Raw genomic sequence first — 16,413 nt, forward strand, 5'->3', positions numbered from 1 at the left:
GGTGGGATTGTAGGAAGGGGTGGGGGGGGGGGTGTAGTGAAGGGAGGGTAGTCCTGTGTAAAAAAAAAAGAGGAAATAAGTGACGGGACGTGTAGGTGGGTGATGGTGGATGTATACGTGCACGTGTTCTGCACACCTGCAGGCAATAAGTATGTCCTTACACTGTAAACCAAATAGCTGAACAAAATGGGTTGCTCTGATGTAAAAAATAAAATTCAACAATAAAAATGTAGTCTAAAAAGAAAGTGTGGCGCTATGAGCTTGTAGATCTTCTATTTTTGAAAAACCAACACATAAAATAATGGTTAAAGTGGTTAAAATGATTGTGACGCTATTGTAGTGTGCAGTACCACCAATTTATTTGGAGAGCATGTACTAGGATGTAGGACACAGGTGTATGTGATGTATGTGATGAAGACAATTGTATGTGATTAAATGCACACAGCTGTTGGAGGATTATTGAAAGGACACAAGTACAAGACAGTAAAAGGCAGTCCTGTCTCCGTGTTAAGATTCTGGATATCACACACTACAGCTATATTAACTCCTTTTGCTGGAGACCCCACTTTGAGAACCAATTTGCTAAAATCTAAAATGACACGGATATTTTATCGGATTGAATGGGTTAATGTCATTGATTCAATGTCAAGAGAACTTTGACATCAAGATATCCACCAAGATATCTATGTGCAAAGAATGGAGTACATCATCGTTAAAGAATGAATCTGTATGAACTTCACAAACTCATTGCTCTCTATTCTACAGATATCAAAATGAAACTTTGACAATGATAACATTTTAATCTCTAAATGTGACCCCCCCCCCCCCCCCCCCCCCCCCCCCCAACTTCCTGTGTGTCCGTTCCATTATGTATAGTCAAGGGCACATGGAAAAAAACAAAGTCTAACATATTTCAAAATTAGCATTTATTTTATTTTTTGGGCTCTTCGGAGACTAGCCATCCACGGTCACTGGACCAATCATGAATTCAGGTGAATAACAAAACATTTATCAATATGACAACATAGCCTGACTCCTAATATCCTATCATCTCTGTCAGGTGGAAACCTCATATGTCCAAAACTGTTACTTTTCAGGACAAAAATGGCAAGCTTGGAACGCGCACCACGTTTCGAGCTTGTAGATCTGCTACTTTTGATGCTTTGGTGTGACGCTGTAGTATGATCAAGTAGGGCGTTAATTTACCAAAAAAAACACAAAAAAAATTAATATGGAGGTTTCTGCCCGACAGCAACAATAATACGTATTCCTTCCCTCCATGACCAAGCTCCGCACCATGGGCGACCGGGCCATCTGCTGGTAAGATGGCTGCCAGGAGCTTAAAAATGGCTTTATCTCCAAACTTTATACTTCTCAACCTATAAAGGTGATTTCGGTGTCCAACCCTAGGTTTTAGGGCTCAAGGAATGTGGCTGAGTCAGTGAATTTACAAATTTTTTCAGCAGGTCAATCGTATGTGCTAAAGGTGAGGTCAAGGTCTATCTGACATCTTCTCATCCAAGCAGGCAGCAGGCACTGGTTGACATGGGAATGACATGTACAGTATTCACCTCGCCATTGATATGCAGCCGTTTGTTGTAACCCAGCAGGTATGCTGGAACTAGCCGGTATACAGTTCTATAATGTAATTGTGCCTCCCGGTGGATGTCACAGTCATTCCTCAGCTACATTGCGAAACTGATGCAAGGTTCGGCATTGGAAATGCATGAGGTTGCGGCACGTATTTATTTTTCATTCGTTTTTGTGTCTCACAACTCCTCCATTTGAACAGATAGAGCAGTATCTGGACACTGCTCATCTCCATCCTACTGACTGACAGTGGGTAGACAACTTAATTATTTCTACACTTCACAGCCACCAGTTTGAATGGTCTGAGAGACGAGGTGACATTAACTCACCTTCTCTCTCATGGAGCACATGATGAAGTACTTCTTCCTTAGTTGCTGCATAGCCATGTGCTGTATTCTTGATTTGTAACCCAGTACCTAGCTGAATATGCATGTGCTCCATGCCATAGAGGCTAAGCTAGACCTGGTCTGTCGGATTGTGCAACACTTGTTTGAGGATTATGTGAAGTGTAATAAATTACACTTCACATGTATGTTCTTTTTGCCCGTCTGTCCCAGGCCCCTTCCAGATACTCCGCAAGTGCAAATATCCTGTGCTCAAAAATCCATGTAAGTCTCTGTGCGTCATCCAACCAAATCAAATCCGGGTTTCTACACCTCTTAAATATTTTTTGACGCAGGTCATGATACAAAGGGCAATAAAAAACAAAATGGAACTCACTCTCAATATCTGCAATATCACAATAAATACAAGCCCTCTCCTCTTCCACTACTCCTCTATACCTACCAGTCTCAAGGTGCAGGGGCAGGATCCCAGAACGGAGTTGGGCACAAAGAGATCTTTGTCTTTTGGACAATGGAGCACTAACATATTTTTCTTTAACATAACAGCTTTTTAACAAATGTTCTAAGTTTTGGTTTATACAATATATCCTGTGACCATTTGCTCTGATACAAACCATAAAGTGTCTCCTTCACCACAGAGATGTTTGCAATGCTGTTATTTTGAAAACTGTTAAGCAACCTAGCCCTCAGAAGTATATCCTCTACTGTACTTGCCCATGCACCTTTTATCGAGACATCCCGATTAAAGATTTTCTTGGCAACTCTATTCTCTGGCATTTTGATTAGTCTATTCCATAAAGCTACCATGCTGCCTTTCCATCTGATTTCACATGCCTCCCATCCCATGTCTCCTGTTATTGCCAATACAGGTGCAAATTTATGTACTCCAAGGAAATACCGTATAGCCCTATTCTGGACCATTTGTCCTTTCATATTTGTGTTTAACCCCCATATCCCAGCCATATAGTCCATGACAGGGCAGACACAAGTGTGAAATAATTTGGAGTAGGCAGCATATCCCAGATCACCCAGCTGTTTAGTTTTTGCTATAATACCACCCAAAGCTCTGCTTGCAGATCCGGCCAAGACTGATGTACCATATTCAAAATGTAAATGTTCATCCAAGTTAAGACCTAAGTATTTGTAATTCTCAACATACTGTAGTTTTTGTTCCCCTAAATAAAACTGGAAATCACTCCTCTCATGTCATGTCATTAAAGGAGTAGGTTCACCCCAAAAACTACTTACTTTTTACCAATTAAACGTGGAGATTTCTTTGTTTTTGTCGCATTCCTATGCCAATAATTTGATGACCCGGCAGAAAGATGCTAATGTCTCCTCCGGTAGGACACTCAAAGGAGACTATTTGAAAAAAAATCTCCATGAATTCAAGGCTCCATGGGGTGAGATTTTTTTTTTTGGGGGGGTGAACTATCCCTTTAAGATCAGGAAAGACTGTCCGCTTAGCTTGTGGTTAAGCCAATTCTGTACTCATCATCAGATGTGTAGTACAAGGTTTGGCACATTTCTGAGGTGACTTTTTGGGGGCATTTATAAACATGAATTTATTTGTATTCATGCTGTCAACTGTTTTTGTTTATTTTATAGTTTTTAGAGTGTTTTATATAATTGTATACCAAAGACTGTTCTGTTTGTCCAAGACCAAGGGCCTCAATGGAAACACTGTATGTACTGTAAGTCTTCTATTCTTGATGTTTTTCTTTCTCTGAGAAAGCATGTATGGCATGTGTTGTTTTCTATTAACATAACGTCTAATAGATCAAATCAGATCAAATGAAAATGGCACAAAAGTAGGTCTATGCCAATTTTTAAGCAAGACTTTGGGCATTTCTAAAGCATTCCGATACAAAGATAGCATCTCTTCTTGAACTCTGACTGGGTGCAGTGTGTTATGGCTATACTCGTATTTGTCAGAATGATCAATGCTTTTGATTTCAAGTACTAAACCACAGGATAGAACATAAATGACTCACAATTGTAAGTTCTTACAGACATTGATCTCTCTCCCTCTCTTCCCCGTCTTCCCTTTCTCTTATGGAAATAACAAAAACTACGGAGATTGCACAAAAACAAATATAACCCACTGTTTTAAACCTGTGATGTGACAATAAAGTCACTGATTCTTCTGTTTCTGGGCTCCTAATTCACACAGGTCCTTTTATAAAATAGTAAAAGTGTGCTCCTCGGAGCGCAGGTCTCAGCCAGGCCGGGTTTCCCTACCCAGGGCCCGCAAACTAGACAACTGGAAGAATGTGACTGATACGTCTTGATCGCATGACCGCAGAAATAATGTGTGCCGACTTGCGACATGCTTGTACAAAATCTGTCGTGGTAGCAAAAAGGTGTTTGTTCTTTTTGCAGAAACTGACTGTACACCCATACGGTTCAAGAATTATAGGCCAAAACCTGACTCGGCCTGTCATAGTGCCACTGTAAGGAAGAATCACAGACATTGTTCTACAATGATGTATATTACAGGCCTTCTTGTTTCCCGAACAATAGGTCGGGACCCATTTCTGGGTCACAGAGACGCAGACCCATTTTTATGAGTGAGTAATGATTTCCAATTTGTTTGTTTTACATGTCCTACAATTCTTTTTTATTATTATAAAAAAGTCAAACATTTTTCAAACAAATTTCTGAAAAAAGGAAAAAAAAATAAGTTTAAGAAAGTGAAAATAGTCGATCTACAAACTCACAACGCATTGCCTTGTAGATGTGCTGTTCTCATTTAAAAAATGGGGCTTAAGAGGTTAACTCATGATGTATTTTTGTATTGTACATAGGGTCGAGGGGAGACATCAAATGTATCTTTCGGGCCTCGAGCTGAGGATTTCACGGTGTAGATTGGGATCCCAGAGAAAAAAAAAAAAACAATAATGGGGGTCCATGGCCTAATAATGCATAGCAAAGTGGGGGTCTTTGAAATTAAAAAGGTTGAGAATCACTGAATAAAACTATACTGGGACCCCCAATCTACACTGTCAAATCTTTGCCTAATTAACTCTGAGAGGTACAGACTTGGAAGGGTTCACTTGGACCCCTGGTGGTCCCCGAACCCAGCATTGAGAACCTGTGTTCTGATTAGTCAGGATCAATATACAGTGCATGTCATTACCACAATAATAAAAACAAAGGTTTTAGATTAAGCCCCAAAGTATGAAGCATAGTTTTATTTTATATTTCTGTATTCCTTTCTGTAAGTCCTTCAAGTTTCTGCCAGAGGATTGAAGCCAACAACACCCCCCATTTTCAACCCCATGCCCTAAAAAGACCAGATTAAAAATCCCCTTTTCCCCGCCCCAACCATTTCTGCATTTAGTCAGACTTCTGCTTCTCCTTCATGTGTAGGAAGACGACGCTGAAGAGGAACAGGCCTGCCATCATGGAGAAAGCGCTGGCATAGTAAGGGTAGGCCGAGGGGACGAAGCGATCGTACTGTGTGTGCTGCAGCGGACGCACGGACACCTGCGTGGACGAGTACAGGTGCGTGTATCCCAGCCTGTTGTAGTCCACCCTGAACTGGAACACTCCGTACACGTCGGGCAGCCTGAACTGCACGCTGTACCTGCCTCTGTTCCCCTTGAGGTACGTCCTCACGAAGGGGTCGATCCTCACGAACTCTAGCTGAACGTCGTCCGCGTAGAAGGGAACCCAGTGGCCCTCGTCAGACAGCGTCTCTATCACGATGCTGTATTCCACCAGGTCGGTGATGGTGTATGCCGCAGGGGGGGCGCTCTCCCCCACCGGGTGATGGGCGACGGCGCCCACCCTGAGCACTCCCGCCTCCTTGAACACCCAGCGGGAGAGCGCCTCGGCCAGCTCCACGTTCCCCGACCGCTCGTGCCTCGGGGAGCCCGGCGTGGCCTTCTGCACGGGCGAGTTGAAGAAAGCGTCGCCGAAGAAGTCCAGCGAGCCGCTGAAGACCGCCCTGGCGTTGTTCCTGGCCTGGACGCCGGCGATGAGCAGGGTGTCCCTGCCGATGGGGTGGGACCCCCCCCGCGCCGTAGACACGGGTCTGTCCGGGAAGAAGGAGTAGGCGGTGGAGGAGCCGGTGAGGACGCGGTGGACAAGAGGGTTCTCCCGGTCCGCCGCCATGCCGACGCCCTTGAAAAGGATCGGCTTGTCGGCGGGTTCGCCAACAACGGCGGGGGCCTTCAGCAGGTTCTCCGGGTCGGTGACGACCAGCGTGTGCTCGCCGGGGTCGGACACGTCGTGGTTGTGGTGGTCGATGACGGCGGTCTTCTCCTCGTCGAACTCCACACCGCACTGAGCGGCCAGCTCTCTCAGGGGACGGCCGACGTCGGAGCTGGCGGCGACCAGGACGTTGTGGCCGCCGTCGATGAAGGACGCGATGGCTTCCGCGTTGACGTCGCCTCCGAAGTCTTCGACCGACGGCGAGAAGATGATCAAATGGTCATAAAGGAACCTGCCATACTTGACGAGGGACAAGGAGGGGTCATCCGCCGACTTGAATGTCATGTCGAAGCCTCGATCCGCCAGGCCGCGGAAGAAGATTGAGTGAGTGTGTCGGATGTTTGGGTTGTCCAGCAGAATGAGCATCTTTCCGTCGGCCCGCGCCGACCCCATCACGGACACCAGTATCACGAACAAGAGCGCTACGCATCTGGATCTGTTCGCAGTCATGACTCCTGCAGTTCTCTAACGGTGATCGTTTAAGAAGTGGACCGGTTTTGTTCTGCACTGACTGCTTTCAGTGATGCCAGGATGTCATGTCAGTCATCTGATGATGTCAGTCCTATTGCATCAGTCGACTCCGTATTTGGGCAACCTTTGACTTCCAGTATGATATTGACATTTGTCATGTATTTGAAACCACATGAAATAAATTAGATGTGGTCACTCAGATTAGCCCTGGATAGCCAAACTCACAGGTATTGCCATGTCTTAAATATACATACTATGGTGTCAAAGATATGGTGTCAAATATCCACAAGAACGGTGCACTCCCCTAACTCAGGGGTCTTCAACAAGGGGTTCGGGACCCCTAGGGGGTCCTCAGAGTTACTACAGGGGGGCCACCAAATCTTTCTTGTGATATAAACAAATTTTTATTTTTACATTAACCACTTGAACCCTAGCATCCTTTTTTGAGGGGAACATTATAACCGAAAATATCAGATCTAGAAGTTCACACTGCGAGGCGTTGTGAGCTTGTAGATTTGACTATTTTCGAAGAAGAGGTTTGGTGTAGGAGGGGGAAAGAGCAGACCATAAAAAGCACAAGTATTGAGGGTTTTAGGTGGTTAACTGTCTGAAAATACACATTAACGTGAATCCAACACAACACAATGATAGTGCTGTCAAACACGTCTATGAAGCTATCTATGAAATCTATGAAAAAGTGTAATCAATGTTAACACAATGTTATATAATATGAAGTGGGGGAGGGGGGGCTGCTTCATCTCTCTCTCAGCTAAGGGGTCCTTGGTCTGAAAAACGTTGAAGACCCCTGCTCTAACTGCTCCCGGGGAGGACGTTGGGGTCTTGCACTGGTTTCCTCCACTGTCTGTGTGGGAATGGATGAATGCAAAGTGCTTTATAAATGCACCATTTATTTTCTCGGTAATCTCCCATCTTGGGCTCTATACACAGCAGCCATATTATTGTAAATAAATTGTGCCTCTTTCTTACTTCCTTCACAGGTGTTACCAATGATACTAATGAAGGCTCTGTTCCATTCTGGTCAGGGTGCTGATATTGTGCACGTTGGCTCACTGGAAACACTGTGCTACACCAGTGGGTCTCAAAGTGTGGTCCAGGGACCCTCATGGTTCCTTAAGGGAGTTCCAAATGACCCCTCACGGGTGTGTAACTCTGAGAGGGTCCATTTGGTTCCATTTAGACACTCTCAGAGTTATGGGGTCCTTGAAATTAAAAAGTTTGAGAACCACTGCTACACTAAATGGAACAGAGCCTTATTTAGTATAATTGGTAACACCTGGGAAGGAAGTAAGGAAGAGGCCCAATTTCTGTCCAATATGGCTTCTGTGCATAGACCCTATTATCCAAAACTTTCTCAATCTCAGATCAAATGCTTGGCTCCGCTATGTCGTACCCCCATCAAAATCTGAGGCTGGAAAAAGAAGCCTTGCGTGTTTTGGGCCCTGGTCGCGGAATGACCTACAGACCAGACTCAAATTTTATTTTGTGATCGCTCTAGTGAGGATTGCCATGGACACACTTCCTATACACTTCTCCCGCTTTGATGTGTAGCAAATGTTGTTGCTCTTAGTTTTATATTGGTCACTTTGAAGATTATCTTTATTTTTTATTTCCTTGAGCTTCCTAGGTAGTGGGTATTGTTCAGGCGGATGTTATATGACTCATTGTTATTGTCCTGTATGTGTTGTTACTGGCAGAGCTGTGTAACGTTTATGCCTCTTGGCCAGTTCACACTCGTAAAAGAGACTCTATTCTCAATGTGTTTTTTACTGGTTAAATAAAGGTTAAATAAAATAAATTTTAGATCAGGGGTCTTCAAAATGTTTTCAGGCCAAGGACCCCTTAGCTGAGAGAGAGGGATTAAGCAGGGACCCTCCACTACATATTGTATAAAATTGTGTTGCAGATCAAACTTTTTCATAGATTTCATAGTGTTTGGCATCGTCAGTGTTGTGTAAATTAATGTTGTTTTAGTGTTTTGTTTACACATTATTTCTATTAACCCTTGCATTGTGTTAAACCTGCATACACTTTTGGTGTTAGCGGGTCAAATTTGACACGTGATTTTAATATTCAAAAAATAATTATTTTCATTTCTATTTTTTATCCCACCTCATAGCTGACTTGATATTCAAATCCATGTAAACACTTTAAAATATTATGTTGGGTTAGGGTTAGGGTTTCATCTTTCAATATATCTCGTTTTCAATTATAAAAATGTAAAAATTCACTCATTACATTTTTCCTATTCACTCATTACATTTCCTATTCACTCATTACATTTCCTATAATGAAGACAATGGATAATTAAGTTATCTAGCTATTATACTAACATTAGAACACGCTTTTAAAAAAAAAGTTTTTTTGTTTTAGTTTTAAAAGATATTTAAAAAAATATTATTAAAAAATAGTGACACTTGGTGTGTTAAGAAGAAGGTAAAAAGTAATTTATTTTTCATAAACTCACATTTTATTTTACTCCTGATAGCAAATGCAAATTGGGTCTCTCTCACTCTCAAACATGTAAACATTGAATATTGACAATTTGGGGGGAATTGAGCCACACTTCTCTGCTGGGTCATTTGACCCTTAACACACCAAGTGTCACTTTTTTTTTTTAGACCATCAGAATTAACTAAAATGGTGGTAATTATTTTTGTTGTGTTAAAATAGCGGTTTCTGAGGATATCATGAAGCCTTGTTCCAATAAAGAAATGTAAGGGTACTTTTTACCTATTTAAACTTGAAAACAGGTAAGAAATTACCCTAACACAATGGAAGGGTTAATATGTTGGATTCATGTCAATGTGTATTTTCAGACAGTTCACCTTTGGGCTGTTCACACTGAGTACTATAACTATAACCATACACATATAGTTATACAAATTGTTCTAAGTCAAGTGGATGGCAAAGTTCACACCAACTATAAAATAAATATTCATTCTAGTGCTCAGTGTGAACGGTCCTAACTCTCAATTTTAAGTCAAATTGACCGTTGGCTCGCTTTGTGTTTGTGTTGTGATGTGGGGCAGACCCCCTGTAGTTAATCTGAGGACCCCCGATTGATGACTCCTGTTTTAGATAATAACACAGTCCGTTGAGCGGGATGAGGTTTCGGGGGCAGGTGATCCCTCCCCTTCTTAATAAGGTGTGTTCAGATCGTATGCGGAAATGTCATTCTAATCGCTTGAAGCACTTCATTATTTTGGGTGTTGGGCTCTGACCAAAAGTGTTCAACTAATAGCCTCTTCGTGCATAATTACTGTCTCACTATGTCTTACTACATACTATGGAACTGGTGAAACATTGTCAATTGTCAAATAATATAAGAGGGTGAAATTGTGAGAATAGCTGATTTTGAGGCATTTTGAGCTTGTAGATCGGCTATTTTCACATTATCTGTGGAACCGAGTCAAATTAAATGTAATGCCTCAACTCGTACAATTCCAAGTGCTTGTCAGTTCAATTATGATCTTTTTGGGGGGTTGCGGCCTGAAAAGGTTGAGAACCACTGGAGTAGATGGCCTTCTCTGGACTCTTGAAGAAGCTGGATGCTGCTTGCAGTTGCAGCTGGTAGGCCTTGGGGTGGATCTTGAAGCCGTACAGCTTGGGGACAAACTGGCTGGTGGGCCTCTTAGGCCTGTGTTCAGGATGCACCATGAACAGCATGTGGGGGAAACCTGTGCCGAAGTAGGCTCCGTCCGTGCGGTGGTGCCTGGGCTTCTTGGGCGTGTACACGTCCATGCACTTCGGACAGTACAGCTTCACCACGGCCTCGCCGGGGACGTCCGACAGGCCGATGGGGAGCATGGGCTGGTTGTCGCAGTAGACCCGGAGACAGCCCCCAAAGTCCCCCTGCTGGTATTTCTTCAGCATCTGCGCGACGCCTCGGTTGGTGAGGATGAAGCGCGCGTGGATGAGGCCGTACAGCATCTCGGCCGCCTGGTCCAGGTCGATCCGGTTGGGGTTGTCCTCCTGCTCGTCGTCCGGGGCTACGTCCAGGATCAGGCCCAGGGCCTGGTGGTAGTGGGAGACCTGCTCGCTGAGGTCCGTCAGGTTGAACTTGTCTTGGATGAAGTTCCGGTCCACCTCGCAGAAGAATGCGTTGCCCCTCAGTCCGCAGAACCAGGAGATCCATGACATTTCCTCTGAACTGCTCATTTCTAGAAGACCCTGCCTTTGGCTTCCTCTTCCCCCCTGGATGAATATACAGTATAACAGGCCCGGGAAAGTATGTTGCTGGAGTAAATAAGCTGGATATTCTTACGGATAGAAGGTGTTCTGGATTGACAGGTGGGGCAGCAAACACAGATTGAGATGGTCAGGTGAGGTTAAGCCAGGTGCTGCAGACCAGGGATTGCAGTAGCTGTCATGTGAAGGACGGTTGATAGGAGTATCAACGGCTTAGAGCTTTGAAATCTGCTGCTGACAAATGTTGATGGCGAGTGGCAAAAATCACAGTTATCTGGGTTTCTGTATATTCTGTGTATTATGCTACTTGTGACGTCATCGCAATGCCACGTCATACATGCTATGTACATATTTGGGTAATTGGAGTAAGGTTATAATAATAGTTTTAGTTTTCATTAGTCTTCCAAGTAGATCTTAAATTTGTCTTTGTCTGCAATTGTATACGGAAAAAAAACGTTTGACTGCCTACAGTAAGTATTGTTTTGCACTTTTGAAAACTTGTTTTAAAAGCAAGTACTGCAGTATGTTTAACTCCAGTACAAGTTTGACTGAGTCATATTTTAGAAGCTGCTCCAGTCACAAAATTCCACTCGCAACCTCCCCTCTGGAAACACTAACCGCCTTTATTCTGTACTGTAGCACTTTGAGATTGGTTTCAAATGTAAGTGCAATATATATATAAAATGTATTATTACTATTATTATTATTATTATTATTAGATAATGTAGTGGAGTAGAAGTATAAAGTATGAAGTATAAAAAAATGGGAAGACTCAAGCAAAGTAAAAAATACCTCAAAATTGTACACAGTACTTGAAATGAATGTACTTAAAGTTGCATTCCACCAGTGGCAGTCGGGCATTTAAAGGATGGATGGCTATCTACAATGTAATCACTCTTTGTTGCTTTTGTGATAAAATAACCCTGGCGCACCGCGCTGTCTGTTGACTCGGCTTCCATCGCCTGGGAACGCGAGAAATTAATTGTAATACATCGTCTCTGTCGGGTGGAAACCTCATACGTCCAAAACTGTTACTTTTCAGGATTCCAATTCAAAAGTAGCAGATCTACAAGCTCGAAACGCGGCGCTTCGCGCCGCGTTTCGAGCTTGCGGATCTGTTACTTTTGATGCTTTTTTTTGTGTGACGCTGTAGCCTCAGTCTGTGACCCTAACCCTATCAAGTAGGGCGTTCATTTACGAACAAAACACAAAAGGTTAGCATATGGAGATAAGAGGTTTTTCTGCGCAACAGCAACGACATGGAAAACAATCCATTTAAATTTAAAACATATCGTTGCTGTCGGGCGGAAACATTGTATGTCCAAAGTCGTTCCTTTTTTATTACTATATATGTTTTATTAAATATTGAAAATAGTAGATCTACATAAGCTTGAGATCTGCTATATTTTCACTACTTTTGTGTGACATTCTTGCCCATTAATTTACATTAAAAAAACGTTGAACTACGGAGATACAAGGTTTCTGCCCTACAGCAACAATTTGTACAGATGTGTATCACCTTTTATCTCCAATCTGTTTGACCCCTAACTGCATTTCTGGCTGACTAGACCTGTGCTACTCAAGAACGACGCACGTTGGGAACGATGCAAATAGGGAATGCATGCCCCACCCTGTTATATGCAATACCCATTATACCCGTGCGCTCGCGCCATCACGGCTGGGCTGGGGTTCGATTCCCTGCCAGGGAAAAGGCTAGTGATGGTTCCTCGCATGTGGGGAGCTCTTTGAACTAATGCCACAAAGACCCCTCAGGCATTGGTGTGAACAAATATGAAATGCGTCATATAGTCACGTTTATGTAATGCCCCGCGTGTCATAGTGTTTGACAGCAGATTGTGCTTTCCTGAAAGCGTGTCTTGATGATGGTCTACCGTTGGCGAGGATGTGTTGCTCTCACCACTGCAGCCCAGGTTCACTTTGCTGTCAGGGAAAAGATAATGATGATGTGTGGGGTAAAAGACCCTCAGTGCACTTGGATTTAACCCATTTAGACCGGGATTTTAACCACTTTAACCATTATATTATACTTTGGCTCTTCAAATATAGCAGATATACAAGCTCATAGCGCAGCACGAGCTTGTAGACCTGCAAAAAAAAATGTTTAAATCATGAAGATTTGTGCAAATGTATATATTTTTTAAAACATTTGTAACTCAAATCTTTGCTTCTGGGGTCCCTGGAACAACATATTTTGAGATGGGGGTCCTTTGTAACCCCCCAAAATGAAAACCTACATTTTTCGGTAGGTGTCAAAATCTCAGCCAATCAGGAGAAAGTACCCATTTTTAAGCTTAATTTGTATAGTGTTCCAGTTCCAATTTTGTCTGCTCATTTCTTAGTGGCATCTCTTCCAATTTCACTTGTTTAATCTATATCCTGATTGAGTTCTCTGTCCTGGTTGGATAAAATTGGAAATGAAACTGAAACTGAAACATAAATGCATTTTATGTTTAATAAAGAGGTGGAGAGACAAGGAGACTCCTAATACTGAACAAACACTCTATAGCAATGAGTACTATCAGAATGTAGAGCTATTTAACACTTATTTTAACCAATGCAAATCACTTACCCTACCTTTAAGTTAAAAAAAACTGTTAGGATTTAGAAGGCATTTGTAGAATCCCAAGAAGCAAAGATTTGAGTTAAAAATGTTCGCTTTAAAAACAAATATATATTCAAAGAAAAGATTTGCAGAAATGTTCACGATTTTTCAAAAATAGCCCAAAGAAATCTGAAATGACACAGATGCGTTCCCGGATTGAATGGGTTAACACATGCCATGAGCTAGAGCATTGAAATGAACACATATGAAAGGCGAGAAAAAAAGTGCCTACGTTTTGATTGGCCTGACCTGTCAATTGAAATGCACAAAAGGCCTACATGCCATAGTTATTGACAGCAAATTGTGGGTTCTAGCTGACATGGCCCTGATCTTGTCACTAGCACGGATTAACGTTCTCAGGCGCCACTACTGATGCCAGTCATATGGATTCCATAGACGCCATAAATGTCTTCTGTGGAAGCATGTTGCTTAGTGAAAATAGCCGATCTACAAGCTTTCAATGCATCATTGAGAGCTTGTAGATATGCAGGCTGTTTTCGGTTATTATTTTAAGCATTTGTTGTGGTCAAACTAGCAATAATGTTCAGAAGCATTTTCCATAAAATCTTAATAGTCTTGGATATTTCACACTTGTATAAAAGCAAAGGCCTTAAATAGATCAAATTTTTTTCTAAAGTTACAATTTCATGACTTTTAATACCTTTTTAATACCTCTGAACAAATGTCCTTTTGCACACCCACGGACTGACAGGTGTGTTGGAGTTGAATACTGAATTTGGAAGGAGGAGGGAGAGGGAGTGCCGCACACTATCTTCACTCACAAAGGAATGTGTTTATTTAAGATGCAACGTTTCGGTCGGTCGGACCTTCATCAGGCATGAAGAAGCAGCTGGCACACAGCCAGTATATGGAGCGAGGTGAGTGAAGGTGCTATATTTTTTCCACGGTAAAAGGAATATTCTTACAGAACATGAGAATAAAATATAGCTACAAAAATATAGCACCCTTGATGCGTTACATAGCACACTGTATTATGAACCCTGGAGGAGGTCATGTATAAATATGACCATTCCTCTCCTTCCTCACTACTCCAAGGTGCCTCATACATTTGTCTCCGGCTTACATTAGTGACACACACACACACACACACACACACACACACACACACACACTGTATACGTACAATATATGTGCATGGACACGTACACACTCACACTATGCACAAACAGGCAACACATACACTCATACATTTATACATAACACATACAGTACACTTGTGCAGGCAAAGGCGCACTCTCTCCCTGTCTCTGTCTGTTTCTCTCTGTCTCTCTCTCTCTCTCACACACACACACACACACACACACACACACACACACACACACACATGCGTGCACGTGAACAGGCAACAAATACACTCACCTACATTTACGCACAAACAGCTACGCAAGCACACACACACACACACACACACACACACACACACACACACACACACACACACACACACACACACACACACACACACACACACATACACACATACACACATACACACATACATACACACACACACACACACACACACACACAGGTGCGTGTAGACCACATCACCGCACTACATAACAAGGTTAATCAATGCATTATGACTTGTAAAAATGGAATTCATCCCTGGGCATGAGTAGACATTAAAGACAGACGTCTGAGACTTAGCATAAATCCTTCGCTAACAGGATTTCCACATTCATACACACAAACAAGGGCATCCATCCGAGTGGCTCTCCTTGACTGTCCTGTCAGCGTCCAACTGAGAAGGGACAGGTTGTATTAGAATAAGGTATTGCAGAACCTTGAAGTGAAGTATATAATTTGAGCAAAAGACAACGATCTGTCTTATGCACAAATGCGGTCAGGAGTATTACCATTAGCTCTAGAGACTGACAGGTTTAATGCCACTCCAGAGGAAGAGAGATACTGTTTGTTTTGTGAACTTGGTGACATTGAAAATTAGGTTAATGTTTTGTTTTACTGCCCTAAATATCAATCAACTTTATTTGTAGACTCGGGTCCATTAGAAAGAGACAACATTAAAAAAAAACACTATACATACAGATTACTGCCCTAAATATCAATCAATCAACTTTATTTGTAGACTCAGGGGTCCATTAGAAACAGACAACATAAAAACAAAAATCAGAAAGAACACCCATATACCATAAAAAAACCCATCAGCTATTACAAGAGACAATCATACCAGTGTTTCCAAAAAGTAGACCGATATCTTGCAACACTGAGGCCGGTGTTGGACAGCAGTATAATAATAAATATGATTATAAGAGAGGTATTTGTTAGTTAAATGTTTTCTATTTGTGTTGATTTCCTTGAGTTAGATGTTTATGAAAAACTTGATACACAGTGTGTTTCAGGAAAGGAGCTTTTGTTCTGGTAAATTGTGTTTGTCAAGCTTGCGTGGGAGAGAAGACAGAACTCTCTGTATAATTCTGAGCTGTGATGGAATGTATTATGTGAATGCAAACATGCTGTAAGCATAAAGTGGCGTCTATAAACCCATGAGGGTTGTGTGCAGGACACACAAATAAAATAATCAAATCAAATCATAATGTACTGTACAGTAAGCCACAATGTGCTGGTTTGTATTAGGAGTTACACCCAGTTACATTTACTTAAGTACTGCACTTAAGTACACTTTTGAGGATTTTTTACTTTACTGCAGTATTTCCCATCTACAAGCTCGCAACGCGTCGCAGGATTTGCGATTTGCGATTAGCCAGGATTTGCGATGAATCAGTTTCATGAAAGCTGAATTATCTTGCCAGATTATTTTAGCCAGTTCACCCTGGCTAAATTCACGAAAGAACATTGATGCAATCCTACTTTAGTTACCATGGCAATTTAGCTGTGAAGTTAGCCTGGTCTGGAGCAGGCTAACAACCAAGTATAGAGACCAGGATTACTGCATGTTTTTGTGAGGGTACCTAC

At 42.3% G+C, this 16,413-nt stretch overlaps 2 protein-coding genes across 2 annotated transcripts; both read right to left on the bottom strand.

The window, feature by feature from the left end:
• Positions 1–5,273: 5,273 nt before the first annotated feature.
• Positions 5,274–6,545, bottom strand: LOC308080205 (dolichyl-diphosphooligosaccharide--protein glycosyltransferase 48 kDa subunit-like; the record flags this gene model as incomplete). Its single annotated transcript, XM_080421981.1, has 1 exon — positions 5,274–6,545. The coding sequence occupies one exon, from the start codon at positions 6,543–6,545 to the stop codon at positions 5,274–5,276; it is 1,272 nt and encodes a 423-aa protein (XP_080278107.1).
• A 3,558-nt stretch (positions 6,546–10,103) lies between these two features.
• On the bottom strand, positions 10,104–10,802 carry LOC308080206 (casein kinase II subunit beta-like; the record flags this gene model as incomplete). The annotated part of the gene is made up of 1 exon (XM_080421982.1): positions 10,104–10,802. The coding sequence occupies one exon, from the start codon at positions 10,800–10,802 to the stop codon at positions 10,104–10,106; it is 699 nt and encodes a 232-aa protein (XP_080278108.1).
• Between the last annotated feature and the right edge of the window lie 5,611 nt (positions 10,803–16,413).

This window comes from Gymnoscopelus braueri, assembly GCF_963280865.1.
Source record: "Gymnoscopelus braueri genome assembly, chromosome: 24".
NCBI classification, from domain to species: Eukaryota; Metazoa; Chordata; class Actinopteri; order Myctophiformes; family Myctophidae; genus Gymnoscopelus; species Gymnoscopelus braueri.